The sequence below is a fragment of the Zea mays genome, chromosome 1, assembly GCF_902167145.1.
Source record: "Zea mays cultivar B73 chromosome 1, Zm-B73-REFERENCE-NAM-5.0, whole genome shotgun sequence".
Classification (NCBI taxonomy): Eukaryota; Viridiplantae; Streptophyta; class Magnoliopsida; order Poales; family Poaceae; genus Zea; species Zea mays.
The window spans coordinates 57,557,554-57,575,897 of record NC_050096.1 but is presented as its reverse complement, the minus strand read 5'-3'; the positions used below and the strand labels follow the sequence as shown (position 1 = coordinate 57,575,897).

General features: G+C 53.3%; 1 protein-coding gene and 1 long non-coding RNA gene across 2 annotated transcripts; both read right to left on the bottom strand.

The window, feature by feature from the left end:
- Window positions 1-3,014: 3,014 nt before the first annotated feature.
- On the bottom strand, window positions 3,015-3,397 carry LOC103634659 (uncharacterized). Its single transcript, XR_002266668.2, has 3 exons — window positions 3,347-3,397; window positions 3,125-3,208; window positions 3,015-3,039 (listed from the first exon to the last, which is right to left on the bottom strand). It is a non-coding gene; the product is annotated as an uncharacterized lncRNA (long non-coding RNA).
- Window positions 3,398-4,183: 786 nt separating this feature from the next.
- On the bottom strand, window positions 4,184-4,751 carry LOC103644641 (cyclin-dependent kinase inhibitor 1C). The gene is made up of 2 exons (XM_020541588.3): window positions 4,255-4,751; window positions 4,184-4,216 (listed from the first exon to the last, which is right to left on the bottom strand). The coding sequence occupies exons 1-2, from the start codon at window positions 4,729-4,731 to the stop codon at window positions 4,184-4,186; spliced, it is 510 nt and encodes a 169-aa protein (XP_020397177.2). The 5' UTR covers window positions 4,732-4,751.
- Window positions 4,752-18,344: the final 13,593 nt, after the last annotated feature.

Below are 18,344 nucleotides of genomic sequence, written 5' to 3'. Positions count from 1 at the left end.
ACGGAAGCAAGGAGACGTCAGCAAGGACCCGGCAGCCCCGACAGATGTGCTTCTATAGGGCTCAAGTGCTCCTCCGACGGCCACGACATCACATGCACAGGGCACTAACACCTCTCCGACAGCCACGTCGGCATGTACATAGGGCTCTGGCTCCTCTCTGCCGGACAGGTTAGCATACTGCTACACCCTTATTGTACACCTGTGCCCTCTCCTTACATCTATAAAAGGAAGGTCCAGGGCCCTCGTATGAGGAGGTGGCCGCGCGGGAGGACGGGCTGACGGACAGACTCTCTCTCTCTCTCTCCCTCGCGGACGCTTGTAACCCCCTACTGCAAGCAAATCAATTTCTATCAATTTTTAGAAGGTTAAATGGTCCACCAAACAATTTATTTTTTTAAAATTCTCCGAGCATTTACTGCACCCCTTTTAATCATTGTTGAGTTTCTGTGGTTAGAAGTGTGTAGTAAATATTATAACGTGCTTTTAGAACCATCTTCAGTTGATGAATGCTTCAGTCGATTAAAAGTAGTATGATCTTTTCTATGTCGTACTAACATATTCTAAAGTTTAAAATAAAATAATGAAGAAAAATGTCATTTTGTCTCAAGGAACCTTGAAGCAAGAACAAGATTACACCATATTAACTCAAGATGACTTGGTGATAAACTGATACTTGCAGATAAGGAAGAAATGAATCACAACATGAGCTCTCCGATCAAACATGTTCATTTACTGCAATCCGAAGGTTCGACATTGTTCACAACCATTACCATCCAAATCCAAGCAACCGAAACCTATTTTAGGCTTACTGCTTCAATTATACACAGACAAAACCCGACAGTACCATGTTGGAGACGTCATACTGGTCACAAGTCTAATAACATTAGTGACCTCAAATCTCCAACAAAACAACAAATTAACCGCTCGCATTAATGCTTTGTCCTTCAGACCAGTATGGCTGTTGCAATTTAGCGACGAACTGGCACAATCTGCTCTTGCAATTTTTCTTCGGTCAGCCCCACTCACATTAATGCTTTGTCCTTCGATGGTTACTGAGAAGATATTCATTGCAGTATTTGTTGTATTCATACATTCAAATTTGTAACAAATATGTTATTGTTGCAGGATTATCATAAAACAAGAGTAGTCACCCTAGTTGGAGCACCAGACAAGTTATCCCTGGTAGGCCATGTAACATAGTGAGAAGCTAATATGGAAGACTGGAAGTGATACCATACTTTGGCCTAATGATGGTGCAATTGCATTACAGGATTTACAACATAAGCGGCAAAGGAAAGAAAACTAAAACATGCTTCAATTGCTTACCCCCTATTAGCTGGGACTGAAAGAAGATCAGCTTGTACTGCACACATGGAGAAGTCAGTCATTGTACAAACAAGTCCAACAATAGGTAAGCTAACCAACCTGTAACAATTTTTAGTAGAGAGTCTAGCTTAACAGTCACATCATTCCGAAATATCCTAACTACTCGACAGAGGTAGCCCTTCAAAGGACCCTTTCTAATGCGCAACATCTGCCCAATAGAGAAAAGTTGTTCTCTGGTGCTCCTGTAAGGCCCTTCAGCTGTATTATGAAGGAAATCAGAACGATGTACTTACATGCAGAAAATATTACAGAAGAAAACAAGAAACACTGACTGTTTATCCTAGAATATATGTTGTATCCTAGAAGAGAATTTCAAAAGCTTTGTTTCTGTCGGTTGTATCCCCCAATAAATCAAAGAACTAAGTGCAACCTTTTTATACAGAAATCCATCCTTGAACATTAAACCATCAAGTACTTCAAAAACTTCGCTAGTCTGACGATCGCGCTTTATTTCAATGTGAGGCCTGAAGAACCTGCATGACAAATAACAGTTTGGAAACTGTGTCAAGACTGGTTAAAATAAAATAGAAGCTTAATGGATGTAGGACAAGGAAGCTTTCAGAAGTAAGGAAAAATTACTCAAGTTCTTGGGAGCTGATCAACCGTGGGGTAGGAACTGTAGCTTCTTTTAGTGAAACTGCACCACCCTGCAAAGACCGAAATATGAAGATAAGTTAAGTAATAAGCAACACAAGGTAAGCTTGTTTTTTTTGCCAAGGAACACACCTAATAAAAAATAGTTGAGTCTAGCAAAAACGTTGTTACAAGATTAAAACAAGAGCTGCCATCCACGTATTTATTTCTCTTGGTGTTTTGATTAGTTCCTTACACCTAAAATCATCCTAGGACCTATCAGACCAGTTAACATGTTAACATTTATTTTCTAAAAATTAGCACGCTTTTTATCAGGGTGCCATAAGGAAATCAGTTTGACAGCGCGACCGCGTGGGCCGGGACCGCGCGTGGGGACCGGGAGCGCAAGCGTGGACAGCAGGGACCGATGAGTGCGCCGGCGGACAGGCTACGCCAGGGATCACGCCGTCGCGGGGGCTGGCGTTTGCCGGCTGGGGAGCGAGGAGTTTCCGCTGTCGCCACGAGGACCGAGGTATTAACTGCCACTTGTTTGGCTTACCAGAACTCGTGGGGCAGGGGAGGGGGGCGCTGGCGCGACGGCGTTCATGGAGGTTGAGGGGGTAGGGGCGCGAAACTTCAGACATCGTGGACACAGACGCGCAGCGGGGGCAGCAGGGGCAGCAGACGCGACATTGGTTGTTGGCGGCGTGGAAAGCTGGAGAGCCGACGCAGATGGAGCGCGTGGACTGCGATGCATGGCGGAGGCGATGCTAGTAGGATATGAATAATAAAAGGAAAAGATGACCGGTCAGAAATACGACTGTTATGTTAAATAACCTGTGTCAGACGAGCTCGCCACCACCCATAATTATCCTTTGACATCTCCTCTCAGTTATATGTAGGAAAACCCCAATTTTGTCCATTCTTGTCAAAATAATCAAGAGGCGCTCCAGTAGTGGTATTCATGCGAAACAAGGTTGGGTATACCCAAGTATCGACACTATTCCTATCAACATCAATAGGTAAATCACCTTTCAGGATAACATTTTTCTTTCTTGCATATGTTGCTGCCTCAGATAACTAAAAAAATAATGTCAAAAATAAATACATGAGAGTAGTACTATGAGCAGTTCAGAACGACAATACAACAACAGGAAATACTTACTTGTATATATAGATGGTACTGAACATAGTAATGAAAACGTATAACATCATGGTGTAAAGTACCTTCAGAAATAAGTTTGTCAAGCTGAAACACATTACAAAGGGAAACCATCTTAGTGCTCATAAACATGTGCTCTCATAAAAAAATAGAACAACATGTTCTTAGCAAGCTATAGTGGGAGAAAAGATACAAGTACCAAATGCAGAATAATATTCTGAATACCTTATCCTTGGAAAACTGAGAAAAACGATCCCATTGACTGTGATCAGAAGTCCCGCAAAAAGCAAAATGCCGCATATGGTTTCAACCATTCCTATTGGAGCAGCGTGAAAGCTTATCACATACAGTTTGGAATAGGAAATCAAGTACCATGATTACACATGAGAAACGAAATGGCAGTGAATGTACCTCGTTTTCAGATAAGAACTGCTGGAAAGAACTGGAGTTTAGCACCTTTTCCTTTTCTAAATTGAATATTTTTCTAGCAATCGACAATTTTGTGGACAATGCTGCCTCGTAGTCGACATCCTAATTTACATGTCATTTCCAAGTTAAGAAATAACCAAACATTAAAGATTTACTCAGAGATCTACAACAGTCAAAGACAACATGCAAATGCAATAACCTTTTTATCCAAATGCTTCTTTGCCTGCTGAATTTCTTCCTGTAGTAAATTTTAAATTGGGTACCAAACGAGGTGAGTAACAAACATTTAGTGGAATAAAAATAACACAGCCAAGACATACAATGAATAAATTTGAAAGCATAACAAAGGTATACCTTAACACAGGAATTGCATCTGAAAGTGCTTGTACCCTCAGGTACAAGGGATGCAAAGCAAACACAGAGAGGGAGCTGTAATTCACACATGAGGGGCGCTGCTACTGTTTAGATAACGTCCTTACTGATTTCAAGAAAAACAACCATTATGAGCAGGAAACCTTTGGTATCGAATATTAGTCATACCTGTACGGATAAGAATCCCACCTCATCCCATGAACTGAAGTATCGTTGATTGGAAGGAGCTGAACAAGATGGAAGCCCAAATTGACTGCCCAGTCAACAAGAAGTTTCGGGCATGAGCGGCACGGCCTTATCCGCCGATAGTGGAGACGCGTCTCAGGTATCGCTGGACAAGCAACGGCCTTATCCGCCGCCGTCTCGGGCATGAGCGGCAGCGTTGCGAGCTGGCGCTGCTGCGGCCGGGGTGGCGGCGACGAGTCCACGGATGACGTCCCCGACGAGGACGAGGACGGCGACGAAGACGACTTCTCCTTGTCGCAGTGCTTCCGGCAGTCGCCCACATCTTGCGCCGCCGCCGTCGCCGCAGGCGCTGCAGTCACCATCGCAACTTTGGCCGCCTTCTTGGGCTTCCGGCCCCTCCTCCCGCCGCCTCCGCACGCGGCCTTTCGCTTCCCTTTCCCGGCACTCACGGCCGGTCCCGTCACCGGAGCCGGTGCCGGCGCGGGCGCCATGGCCGCCGGCTTAGGAGCAATCGGGCGGAACTTGAGCATGATCCTCCCCATCTGCCAGGCCGCGCCTGCCTGCTGCGCGGCCGCGGTGGCGGCGTACCTCGGGGCGAGGCAGCACCCTCCCTTCCTCTCCATCCCCTCTCCCGACCGCACACGTCTCAAAACAAACCAACCCGGTATGAGTACGAGTACGACACACTTCCTTCTACTTTCTTGGCCGCCGCGAAGTAGTCCTTGACGGTCACGGAGCCAAAGCCGTCGTCGTAGAGGACCTCCAGCCCCTCTCCTGCTCCTCCTTCACCGGCAGCCCCTCGTTGTCCTTATCCTCCTCCACCTTCTCCTTCCTCTCCACCGCGGCCCCTGCAGATCCGTTCACTGTCATCGTCACTGTCGCCGACGCGTCGAGGGAGCTCGTGCGGAGGGCGAACCGCGCCTGGAGTCGGGCGCTGCGGTTTGTTTCCATGACCGAGACGCACGGCGATGGAGGCGGAGGTTGTTGAGAGCAGGCGTAGCGGGGATTCATCGCGGGCGGTTGGGGAATCGCGTCGGGAGGGGGCGGTCGTGCGCGTGATCCGCGGGCGGTTGGGGAATCGCGGCGGTGGGGGCGAGGGGAATCGCAGTGACGGTCGCGTTATCCGCGGGCGGGTGGGGATGAGGCGGGGGCAGTCTACACTGCCCCCTTAATAGTTAGTAGAGATTTATGAGAATCATTTTAGTTAAAACTATCTACAACTGTAATCAAAACTGTCTAAAATCGTCGTGAATATAGAGTTAAGTCGTTGTAAAAGCATAAAATTGTCACTTTCTACATCACAAACCACATGAACTCTTTATCTTCTTCTGCAAGTAATCTCCACGATACTCAAATTATCTCTACAACTAGATTCTCGAAAAAACTCCTCGAGAAAAGAGCTAAATCAAACAACCCCAAGATGTTTCTCTAGTCGAGCTATAGGCAAACTGTAACACCCTGAATTTGGGGTATAAAATTTATATTTACCAAATTCATGAGTTATCTCTTGTCTTTCTCTCTTTAGTCTCTCTTTCTTTTTATTAGAATTAAGCTAATTAGAAGAGGGATTAACTATTTATTTTATCAAAACAATGTGAGTCACAAAATATTGTATCATGCTAAGCCTAAATTATTCTTTTGTTTGATGCACATTTTTGAAATGGTTTGAATTTATATTTGATTTGAATTTGATTTGGAAACCCTAGAGAAAATAAATAGAAAAGCAATTGGAAATTCCAGGAAAATAGAAAACCTCAATTCAGCCCAGCAGGCCCATCTCGGGCCAGCCTCGCGCGCCAGCCCTCTTTGACAGGCGGCCCCCGCCTGTCAGCGCCTTCTCGCGCCCGCTCTCTCTTCCCCCTCTCCCTCTCGTTACCCAGTGGGGCCGACTTGTCGGCGCCAACCCCCCCCCCCCCCCCCCCCCCCCCGGCGCGTGTTCCCCTCTCTCTGTCCTTAGGGCCCCGCTCGTCAGCCCTGCCGCCCGTTCGCTATCGCTGACCCGTGGGTCCCGTCTGTCGGACCCTTCCCCTCCGAACCGCCCGCGCACGACCCGCGCGCCGTCATGGACTCCGCGCCCACGACGCACGCCGAGGTCACGCCCGTCCCCACCCTGGCCTTTTTCTAGCTGCCCAGTACCCGCTCGCCCTCCTCTTCCCTCACTCGCAGCCCTCGCCTCGCATCACGCGCACACCTAGGGAGCTCCGTCGTGGTCTCGCGCCCGTTCTACTGTCGCCGTCGAGCCTCAATAAGCTCCGCCTTGTCACCCACAACCCGGGACGCCCCTTGGTTCGCCCCTCCCCCTCTGGTTCGCCCGATCTGTGTTCACCGGTTCATTGTCGCAGCTCCGCCGCCGTCGACTCGTGCCCTCGCCGTGCCCCGGACGTCGTTCGTGTGTTCCTGAGTCTTCCCTCAAGGTAACCGTCCTAACCCCACCTCTAATTTTCCCTGTCTTGCATTTAGTCGCTCGCGATTGCTCGCCAGAGTGTTCCCCGGTCCGCCGAGGACTCCCCCTCTGCTGTCCAGTCACCTCACCCCCTTTTCTGCTATCCCGACCCCGCCATCAAATTCGTCGAGTCCTCCTAAAAGTCGCCTAGAGGGGGTGGATAGGTGGAATCTGAAATTTACAACTTTAGGCACACTACAAGCCGGGGTTAGCGTTAGAATAAAATCTGAGTTTGGGAGAGAGTGAAAAAACAAATCAACCAAGAAAGTAAAGCGGATGACACGGTGATTTGTTTTATCGAAGTTCGGTTCTAAAGAACCTAGTCCCCGTTGAGGTGGTCACAAAGACCGGGTCTCTTTCAACCCTTTCCCTCTCTCAAATGGTCACTTAGACCGAGTGAGCTTTCTCCTTAATCAATCGGGACACTTAGACCCTCACAAGGACCACCACACACTTGGTGTCTCTTGCTTTGATTACAAGTGTCTTGAGAACAATAGTAAGGAAGAAGAAAGCCAACCAAGCAAACAAGAGCAACAAGAAAACACAAGAACGATCCTCTCACAAGTCCTAAAGCACTAGATTTGGGACACCCTCAAAATCTCACATGAGGGGAACGACGTCACCATGCTCACCAAGATGGAGTTGGTGGAGGGCGAACTTGGGAGATTCGCAATGATCAGGGGCGAGGAGCCAACCCAAACGTACAACCGGCTCAAGACCCTCGTCAATAAAATAAGGAGCTATGGAAGCACGCGATGGACGAACCACGACGTCGTCCGCCTAATGCTAAGGTCTTTTACTGTCCTTGATCCACATCTTGTGAACAATATTCGTGAGAATCCTAGGTACACCAAGATGACGCCCGAAGAGATACTTGGAAAGTTTTTAAGCGGGCGGATGATGATCAAGGAGGCAAGATACGTTGACGATGCGTTGAACAGCCCAATCCACGAGCCTCAAACCGTTGCTCTCAAAGCAACAAGGAGCAAGGAAGTGCTACCTAGCAAGGTGGCACAAGTTGAGGCGGCGGGACTCAATGAGGAAGAGATGGCCCTCATCATTAAGCGTTTCAAGACGGCACTAAGGGGTCGCAAGGAGCATCCCAACAAGACCAAGACGAAGGGGAAGCGCTCATGCTTCAAATGTGGTAAGATTGGTCATTTTATCGCTAATTGTCCCGATAATGATAGTGACCAGGAATAAGGGAATAAGAGGGAAAAGAAGAAAGCTTACAAGAAGGCTAAGGGCGAGGCACACCTTGGAAAGGAGTGGGACTCGGATTGTTCGTCGTCCGACTCCGACAACGAAGGACTCGCCGCCACCGCCTTCAACAAGTCGGCCCTCTTCCCCAACGAGCATCACACCTGCCTCATGGCAAGGGAAAAGAAGGTAAGCACTCATAATACTAGTACTTACGCTTCCTCAAGTGATGAAGAATCTAGCGATGATGAAATAGACTATTCATGTTTATTCAAGGGCCTAGATAGAATTAAGGTTGATAAGATTAATGAATTAATTGATGCATTGAATGATAAGAATAAGTTATTAGAAAAGCAAGAGGATCTTTTGTATGAAGAACATGATAAGTTTGTAGAGGCACAAAAATCCCTTGCTTTAGAAATTAAAAGGAATGAAATGCTTTCTTGTGAATTGTCTACATGCCATGACTCTATTTCTAGCTTAAAGAGCATAAATGATGATTTGAATGCTAAGTTAGAAATAGCCAATAAATCAACATCTTGTGTAGAACATGTTGCAATTTGCAATAAGTGTAAAGATTTTAATGTTGATGCTTGTAGTGAACATCTAGTTTCAATTTCTAATTTGAATGATTGTTGGGGCGAAGGCAAAGACGCCACCCTTCGCTCGAGGCCTTCGCTGCAGCCGCTGGTCCGACGGAGGCAAAGCGGGCAGGGACACCCTTCGCAGGACTCGGCACTTTGACGAAGGCCTGCGGCGACGTCTTCACACGGCGCGGCCTCGTTCAGCCCCAAGGCCCACGTGTGATCTGGCCCATTGTAACGGGCCCCGCGTGGCCGCCTCTGTATTACGGGCCTAACTTGTAAAGGCACACTTGTAATTACAACTTGTAACCCTGCTTTATGGGAATATTCCGGGGATAAACCAGGCGTCTGAGGGCACATGCGTCCTTAACACAAGACGCTGGGCACTCAGACACCTATAAATACCCCCGCACAGTGCCCGTGAGAGGCTAGATCAACAGAGCTATTGCCCCCGTGCACGTAACCCTGTTGTTACCATTGTTCACCCTCGTTGGCCCACTTGCAGCAGAGAGCAAGTGCCAACATTTGGCGCCCACCGTTCGTGCCACGACAAAACCACCCGCGATGGCACCCAAGAGAGCTAACCCCAAGGCTGACGAGGCTGCGAAGGCAGCACTGCTGGCCGCAAGAAAGGGCAAGGCCCTCGCCCTCACCCAATCCACCCACCAAGAGCCCTTTGAAGACAACGTTCCCCACACCGGCGAAGACGACGCCTTCCGCACCTGCGGAACCGAAGGACAGTCGCAGCCGCCCCCAGGCTTCGCCCCACTGGAAGGCGCCGACCTCACCGAGGACGGTGAGGCCCTCAGCGTCTCAACAGAAGAACAGCTGCAGCTGCGCGCCCTGCGCCTCAGGAACCACAATCTCCAGAGGCAGAAAGAGATACTAGAGGCCAAGCGCCAGCGTGTTTCCGCATTAGCCAAAGTGCGGCAAATGATACGCGACGAGGAGCAGAAAGCCCAGGACCTCGAGCGCGAGATCGCGCTGATGCAGCGCGAAGGCCACCTCGGTTTACAGCAAGAGCCACCCCTCCAACAACGCGCTCAGCCGGAGGACATGCGCGAAGGCTACCTCGGCCGGCAGCATGGCCAACCCCTGCAGCACCGGACGCAGCCGGAGAACCCGCATTTCCCCCAGCATGACTACGCCCCCCAGCACGGCGCGCCATTCCAAGGGGTCAACTACCTCGACGAGCGAAGTCCCCTGGCGCCACACCTGCAAGTGACGCCTTGGCCAGCCAACTTTCGAGCGGGGGCATACCCCAAGTACAACGGCAGCACCGACCCGGCGCAATACATCATGAGTTACCAAGTCGCCGTTGCATCAGCCGGAGGGGACGACGCCACAATGGCAAAGTCTTTCATCATCGCCCTAGAGGGCCCAGCACTCACCTGGTTCACCAGATTGCCCCCGCTGTCCATTGATTCGTGGCGAAGTCTCAGGGACAAGTTCCTCCTCAACTTTCAAGGGTACCGTCCAGACACCGACGCTTTGGCCGAGCTCTCGCTTTGCAAACAGCTGGAAAAGGAGACTCTGCGGGAGTATTACCGCAAGTTCTTAACACTCAAGTCACAGCTGCCCTCTGTCGACGATCAGATCGCTATCCACTACGCCATCAATGGCCTTCGGGCCGGCGTCCTCTACAGCCATTGTATCAGAGATCCACCCAAGAGCTTGCAGGAGCTATATCAGCTCTTCGAAAAATATGCCAAATCCGAAGAGCTCCACCAGCGCAAGGTCGAGTCGCAACGGAAACCCAACAGTCAGACTCCGCAGTCCAGCCGCACGTGGACAAGGACTTCGCAGCCAGACTCCAGTCGAGACGGCCGCAGTCAGCAGCAAGTCCACAACATCGTCAACCAACAGCCTGCTGCTGACCCCCCTCGCCGCCAGGAATATCCCCCCCAGGGCCGCGGAAATGGAACTCGCGGCAGGGGTCGAGGGCGGGCGCAGCAGCCGCCGCGCCGGTTCTATTGCCTTTTCCACGGCGAAGACTGTGCCCACCAGACCAAAGACTGCCCCGAGACGAAGGCCACCAGAGACAGAATGGCGAGGGCGCAGCCAGCCGACAATCCCAGAATTGTCGCGCATAACTACCAGCCACCCCCTCCACCATACGTCCATGCCCCCGCTCCGCATCCACCGCACCACGCTTACCAACATCATCAGGAAGTACAAATCGTACCTCCTCCACCCCCACCACCACACCAGCAACACCAAAACATTCCCCATGCCCCAAAGCAAGAAGACTTCGCCGATCAACCATATCGCGGAGTCATTCACATGATAACAGGGGGGTCAAGCACCGACTTCGACACCAAGCGGCAGAAGCGGGACCACTACCGCAGCATCAACCATGTCGCCGTCACTGGCCCAGTCGTGCAGACGAAGTGGTCCCACATACCGCTAACCTTCGACGCGCGAGACGTCGACCTGCGCAGCGCCCCCCACATCGACGCAATGGTCATCAACTGCAGCGTGGCAGGCTGGGACTTACACAAAGTCCTTGTCGACAACGGCAGTCAGGCGGACATCATCTTCCTCCACGCCTTCGACCGCATGGGTATAAGCCACAGCTTGCTGAAGCCTTCGGACAACCCGTTGTATGGTTTCGGCGGCAAGGGCACCTTTCCAGTTGGCAAGATAGAGTTGCCCCTCTCCTTCGGTGTAGCACCCAATGCCCGAAGTGAGCAAATAACCTTCGACATTGTCGACATGGTATATCCATACAACGCCATCATGGGCCGAGGCTCCATCAACAAATTCGAAGCCGCCATCCACGGGTTGTACCTATGTATGAAGATACCAGGCCCGCTGGGCACCATCACAATCTACGGCAACCAGCAGACGGCGCGCAACATAGAGCGGGACTTCGTGCCCGGTCAGAGAAATGTACACTGTCTCACGACCCAGCGCGAAGTCCCTGCGCCGGCTAGCCCAACCGACAAGCAGCACGACAAGGCACAGTTGCAGTGCCAAGACGGGACCAAGACTGTCCCCCTCGATCAGGCCACGCCCAAGCAGACTGTAACTATCAGCGAAGACCTCACCTCACTTGAAGAAGAGAAACTTCTCTGCTGCCTGGCCAAGAATAAAGATGTCTTCGCCTGGTCTGCCCTCGATCTGGTCGGAGTCAGCCGAGCCATAATCGAACACAGCTTGGGGATTGACCCTTCGGTGCGACCCAAAAAGCAGAAGCTTCGCAAGATGTCAGACGAAAAGACAGAAGCCGCCAAGGCGGAGGTGCATCGCCTCCTGGAGGCTAAATTCATCGAGCCAGTGGCTTACCCCACGTGGCTCTCCAATGTTGTGATGGTGCAGAAGAAAAGCGGAAAATGGCGCATGTGCATAGACTTCACCAGTCTCAATAAGTCCTGCCCAAAGGACAATTTCCCGTTGCCACGGATCGACAAAATAGTCGATAGCGCGGCCGGATGCGAGGTCATGTCCCTCCTCGACTGCTTCTCCGGCTATCACTAGATATACATGAAGGAGGAAGACAAGGCTAGCACCAGCTTTATAACACCCTTCGGCACTTATTGCTTTGTCAGAATGCCGGAGGGTCTCAAGAATGCCGGGTCCACCTTCTCCAGACTCACCAAAACGGTGCTCGAAGGGCAGGTCGGCAGAAATGTATTCACATATGTGGACGACATCGTCGTCGCCAGCAAAAATAAGGAGGACCACCTCGCCGACCTGGCGGAAACATTCGCGAACATGCGAGATGCACGACTCCGCCTAAACCCGGAAAAGTGCGTTTTCGGTGTTCGCCAGGGCAAGATATTGGGCTACCTGGTGTCCCGCCGAGGCATCGAGGCCAACCCAACCAAGATCAAGGCCATCGTCGATATGTCGCCTCCGCAGTCCGCCAGGGACGTCCAGCGCCTGACAGGCAGGATGGCCGCCCTCAATAGATTCATCTCCAGGTCCGCCGAGCGAAGTCTCCCCTTCCTCAAAACACTCCGCGGCGCGAAGGACTTCGCTTGGGGACCGGAGCAAGCAGCGGCCTTCGCCTCATTAAAACAGTACCTGGCGGAGCTGGCCATCCTCACAAGTCCAGACTCCTCGCTCCCCTTATTGCTCTATGTCGCGGCTTCGCCGCACGCGGTCAGCGCGGCACTAGTACAGGAGCAGACAGTCGAAGGCGCAGTCAGACAGTGCCCTGTTTATTACGTCTCCGAAGTCCTGACACCATCCAAATGCAACATGACAGAGCTGGAGAAGATTGCTTACGCAGTTGTTATGTCCTCGCGCAAGCTGCGCCACTATTTTGAAGCATTCAAGGTCCGAGTCACCTCAGACAGGGGGCTCGGCGAGCTATTCAGGAACCCGGAGGCATCAGTGAGAATTGCCAAGTGGGCAGCCGAGCTCTCCGGCTACCACATTAGTTTCGAGCCCAGGACAGCCATCAAATCGCAAGTCCTGGCAGACTTCGTCGTCGACTGGACCGGGCCAGTAACACAGCCGGACCCATCCGCAGAAAAGGTCTGGTCTATCCATTGCGACGGTGCATGGTGTCACGCGGGGGTAGGCGTCGCTGCAGTAATCACCTCACCAGCCGGAGTCAAACACAGATATGCAGCACGCCTCAGCTTCGCTCTGGAATCCGACAAATGTACAAACAACATAGCAGAGTATGAAGCAGTCATCCTCGGTCTCCGCAAGCTAAGGGCCCTCGGAGTCACCACATGCATCATCAAAACAGACTCCAAGATAGTCGCCGGTCAGGTCGAAAAAGACTATGCAGCAAAAGACCCCGCGCTCATGCAATACCTTGCGGCTATCCGAAGTCTCGAGAGGCAGTTCAAGGGATTCACTCTACAGCATGTGGACAGGGCCAAGAATGAGGAGGCCGATGCATTAGCCAAGGCCGCCGCCAGGGGCGAGCCCCTGCCCTCCGACGTATTCTTTCACACCATCGGCACGCCAGCCGTCCAGAGCCCCGAAGGGCTCCAAATAACCAATGATAGCGAGGGCCACCGTATAGTCCACCTAATCATGACCGAAGACTGGCGGGCCCCAATAACCCTGTTTCTACAGGGATACTATCACCCAACCGACGTCAGTGAGGCGAAGCGCCTCGAACATCGGAGCCGGGACTTCGCACTAATCGAGGGCCAATTATACAAGAAGGGGGTCAGTCAGCCAATGCTTAAATGCGTCACCGAGACCGAAGGCATCCAAATCTTGCGCGAGGTCCACAGTGGCACGTGCGGCTCGCACGCGGGGCCAAGGGCCCTGGCTGCTAAGGTGATCCGACAAGGGTTTTACTGGCCTGCAATGATCTGCGCCGCAAATCGAGTCACAAGGTCCTGCGAAGCCTGCCAGAAGTTCTCTCCTCGGTCAGGCAACCCCTCGCAATACACAAAGCTGATCGCCCATACATGGCCTCTTCAGCGCTGGGGCCTGGACATTGTCGGGCCCTTGCCCACCGCTTAGGGGAACCTCAAGTTCGCCTTCGTAGCCGTCGAATACTTCACCAAGTGGATTGAAGCGAGGGCTGTGTCCACAATCACATCAAAGACTGCCCAAAAATTCTTTTGGCAGAACATTGTTTGCCGCTTCGGAGTACCGTCCGAGCTAACAGTTGACAACGGCAAGCAGTTTGACAATCAAGATTTCAAGGATTTTTGTTTTTCCATCGGCACCAAGCTAGCCTTCGCTTCAGTCTATCATCCGCAGTCCAACGGAGTCGTGGAGCGTGCCAACGGGAAAATCTTCACAGCTATCAAGAAGATGCTCCTCGACGAGAAAAAAGGCAGATGGACCGACTTGTTACCGGAGGCAGTCTGGGCGCTAAACACAACTGAGTGCAGGGCGACCGGGTTCACTCCCTTCCGCCTTCTATACGGATCGGAGGCAATGACCCCGCAAGAAATAAAACATGGGTCTCCGCGCACAGCTCCGTCAGCCACCCCTGACGTGGATGAGCCAACCTCCAAAGATCTCATTGACGGAGACCGGGTCTTCGCCCTGCAGGCCTTAAACAAATACCAAGCCCAGACCAAAGCATGGCGCGACCGCGCAGTCATCCCAAAGGAGTTCAGCGCGGGGGACCTCGTACTCATCCGAACAGCTCGGACGGAGTCCAAGGGCAAGTTGGAGCCCAAGTGGGAGGGCCCCTTCATAGTCAAAACAAAAGCTTCCCCCAGCGCTTACAGGCTCGCAACGCCAGATGGCGAGGACCTGGAGCACTCCTGGAACATTGACAACCTTCGTAAATTTTTTGTTTAATTCCTAGGGCTGAGTTCGCCCTTGTAATTCACCGCAAACAATCTTGTACCGGCCCGCACTCTTTTCCTCCCGGGGGGTGAGGTTTTTAACGAGGCAGAGCCATGTAATATATGTGACAAAAATCCCCCGCAAAAGCATGTGTCGAAAAAAGACCGCGACAACGGTCTTCGGCATTCGACCAATCCGAAGTCACCGCGAGGCTAAGCGCTAGACACCCTCGCGTGCGACCTATCCGCGCAGAAGTCGCCTAAGGGTGCAGCCGGACTTAGCACAACAAGTGCGCAAAAATCAAAGTCTATCGCGAAGACTATCCGCGCAGAAGTCGCCTAAGGGTGCAGCCGGACTTAGCACAACAAGTGCGCAAAAATCAAAGTGTATCGCGAAGACTATCCGCGCAGAAGTCGCCTAAGGGTGCAGCCGGACTTAGCACAACAAGTGCGCAAAAATCAAAGTCTATCGCGAAGACTATCCGCGCAGAAGTCGCCTAAGGGTGCAGCCGGACTTAGCACAACAAGTGCGCAAAAATCAAAGTCTATCGCGAAGACTATCCGCGCAGAAGTCGCCTAAGGGTGCAGCCGGACTTAGCACAACAAGTGCGCAAGAATCGAAGTCTATAGCGAAGACTATCCGCGCAGAAGTCGCCTAAGGGTGCAGCCGGACTTAGCACAACAAGTGCGCAAGAATCGAAGTCTATAGCGAAGACTAACCGCGCAGAAGTCGCCCAAGGGTGCAGCCGGACTTAGCACAACAAGTGCGCAAAAATCAAAGTCTATCACGAAGACTTTTCGCACAGAAGTCGCCTAAAAGGCGCAGCCGGAGCCTATCGCAAAAACCGCCCAAGGGCGCAGCCGACCCAGTATGGCAAAAGCAGAAACGACAGCAAGACCAGTTATAATCACACTGGCACAGCACAATCAATCACACCAGTCAAAGTACACAGCGCCCTCGCAGGCACAAGCACGCGAGGGCACACTACTCCATTTTACAAGCCCTTGCACATACACAAGCGAGGGCACCACGCCCTACATCGGCTCAACTTTAGGAATAATCCCCATCTCTCTATAATTAAATAACATTATCCTAAGCTCCTCACCCGCAAAAAGGCTTCGCAGCTCCCCTTCCCCCACACCCGAGGCGGCCGGCAAAGACAGCAGCTCCTGCCGACCAACCCTACTAACGCGAAGCCGAGCCCCTTCCTCCGCACTAATCCTACGCTTCGCAACCGCCCTTCGTCGTCGGTGCCCGGTGCTAGGACCGGGCACGCCTGGCGCGTCCGCAGCATGTGGCGCAGCCTCCGCCGCAGCCACGTCCAGGGCCGCAAAATAGTCCAAGTCCTCCTCCGACGACTCCTCGGTCCACTCAACCGAGCTCCCAGAGTCAGTAAAATCAAAAAACTCAGAAACAGACCCACCACATTCATTTCCACCTTCCGCGGTCGAAGCCGCCAAAAACCCAGTAGTAGCGGTTGCGTGCGCAGGCCCAAAATCTTGAACCTGCGCAGCAACCAAAATTCAGTACATAATCCAAAAATCCCTCAACCCTAAACACCACCTACGCCACCTGCGAAGGCCCTGCCGCTGCGGGAGCCTCCGCCGCCGCCTCCGCCGCTGCCTCCGCTGGATCTTCAGCGCTCGGCACAGCAGCTGCGGGGGCATCAGATGCGCTTTCGGCCACCCTTGGGAGAAGGCCTTCGCCGGCCGCAGCAGGTACAAGGGCGCCTGGTGCATCTTCCGCGGTCACCGGGGTCAGTCCCGGGGCGACTCCAGTGGCGGCCTCCGCAGGGGTGGTCTCCGGCTCAGGCGGCGCGTTGTTCAGCGCCCCAAAATCGTCCACCCGCTCGCCGCGCTCCGCCTAAGACAAAACGCACAAAAATTCAGCAAACACACGCACAGACCGCATCCAGCAAGCACCGAGTAAACGACAACGTTACCTGAGCCCTCGCGGCCTCGGCCCGCGCCCGGACCACCTCTCGACCGTATGAACCCCACATCCGGTCATAGAGGGCCCCGGCGGACTCCTTCACCACGGGGTCTTCGACCTCAAAGATATCTCGCCCAAAATCCTCATCCACCTGGTCGAGGGCCTCATAGTGCCGGCAGCCTTCGCGAGAGAGCGCGTTCATCGCTGCCTCGCAGGTGACCAGGGAGGTGAACGACATCAACCCCGCCAAGACAGTGGGGAGCTCCTGCAGTTCCTCCTGCACCCACTCCAGACAGCGAAGTCCGGCCTCTCGCTCCGGCACCTCGAAGTCACCCGTCCGCACACCCAGCTCGCGATATGAAGTCATGAGCTGCGTGCGCGTCCGTTCGGCCTCCGCTCGCGCCGCGGCCTCGGCCCCCTCCGCGCGGCTCTCGAGGGCAGCAAGCCGCCGCTGCAGCTCTCCGGCGAGCTCCTTGGCGATATTGCCCTCCGCCCGCGCCAGCCTGGCCTCCGCCTGCGCAGACTGCTCCTTGGCAATGGCTTCGTTGGCCTCCCTTCTCTCCTCCATCAGCTGGCGCCGGAGGTCTGCCTTCTCCTTCTCAAGGGCGGCCACCTTCTCCGCCAGTTTGCGGCACTTGCTGTCGGAGGCCGACTTCTCACGGACAGCGTCCGCATGTTGCGTCCGAAGTCTCTCGACCTCGGCAGACAACGCCGCCGTTAGGGCCCCCGACGCAGTACGGCTGGTGAAGTCAGCCACCTGCAGAAAACACATAAGGCCCGTGTTAAAAAAAAAATTATTATAGCTCGGCAGACCTGACTCAGCGCCTCCATCGCTCCTTTCAGCCGGCGGGTCGCCGCGTCCGCCTCGTCTCTGACCAGCGCGAGGGCAGTCACCTCGCCTCCAGCGCCAAGGGTCTCCGCCCCCGCCTTCGGCGCTGGCGCAGCCGTCGCAGCCGCCGCGCCAGGCACAACTAGAGCAAGCGGGACCTCGTCCAACCCTGCAACGCGTCAACAAATTAAAAAAAAAAGAAAAAGAAAAAAAATGCGTATACATATAGACTCACCCCCAAGATAATCCTCCACATCAATCTCGGTGCCGAAGTCGGCAACACGTTTGCCGGGCGGCGGTAGCGATCGGGCCGCCTTCGCAGCCTCCGCCACTCCGCTGGCGGACGGCACCACCTTCGACAGCTTGGGGCCTCCGGCGCCCACCGTCGCCTCCGGCGCCTTGCCAGGCGCGGAGGCGCCCGCCTTCGCCGGCAATGGCGGCTTGCCTCCGCCGGAGGCCTCAGCCTTCGATGCTCCCCGCTGCCTTTTCGGCCGGGCTTCGTGAACCCTCACGGTCGCCTGGCGTTTCCGCGCCGCCACTTGGCGATCCTTGTCCATCACTGCCCACACAACATGACCGATATTTCGCCCATAAGGAAAAACTTTCCACCGACGAGCCATACGAGATGTAAAACAGTCCTCTTCATCCCAGGGGATAGGAATGTTTTTAGGCCAACAACCCCCGGTAACCCTCAGCATCCGAGCCGAAGACTCCCGGAGCTCGGGCGAAGACATCCTCTCCCCCGGGGCCGCACACGTCCTCATTAACTCTCTAGCGAAACTATCAGACACCCCAAGCCCTCCCATCGCAGTACCTAATTTTCTCTTTTTCGAAGAGGTGGCGGCCGCCAGCGCTGGGTCGCCTCCGGTCTCCACCACCGGTTTCTTCCCGCGGCGGTCTGCCTCGTCCTGACCAGGGTAGCCGTCGTACGGCAGTTGATTTAATTCAAAGACCCTGTTCAAGCGATCGTTTGACCCACGGATGTCAAAACTGCGCTGGCTTTCCGTCTTCGGCACGTAGCGCCCC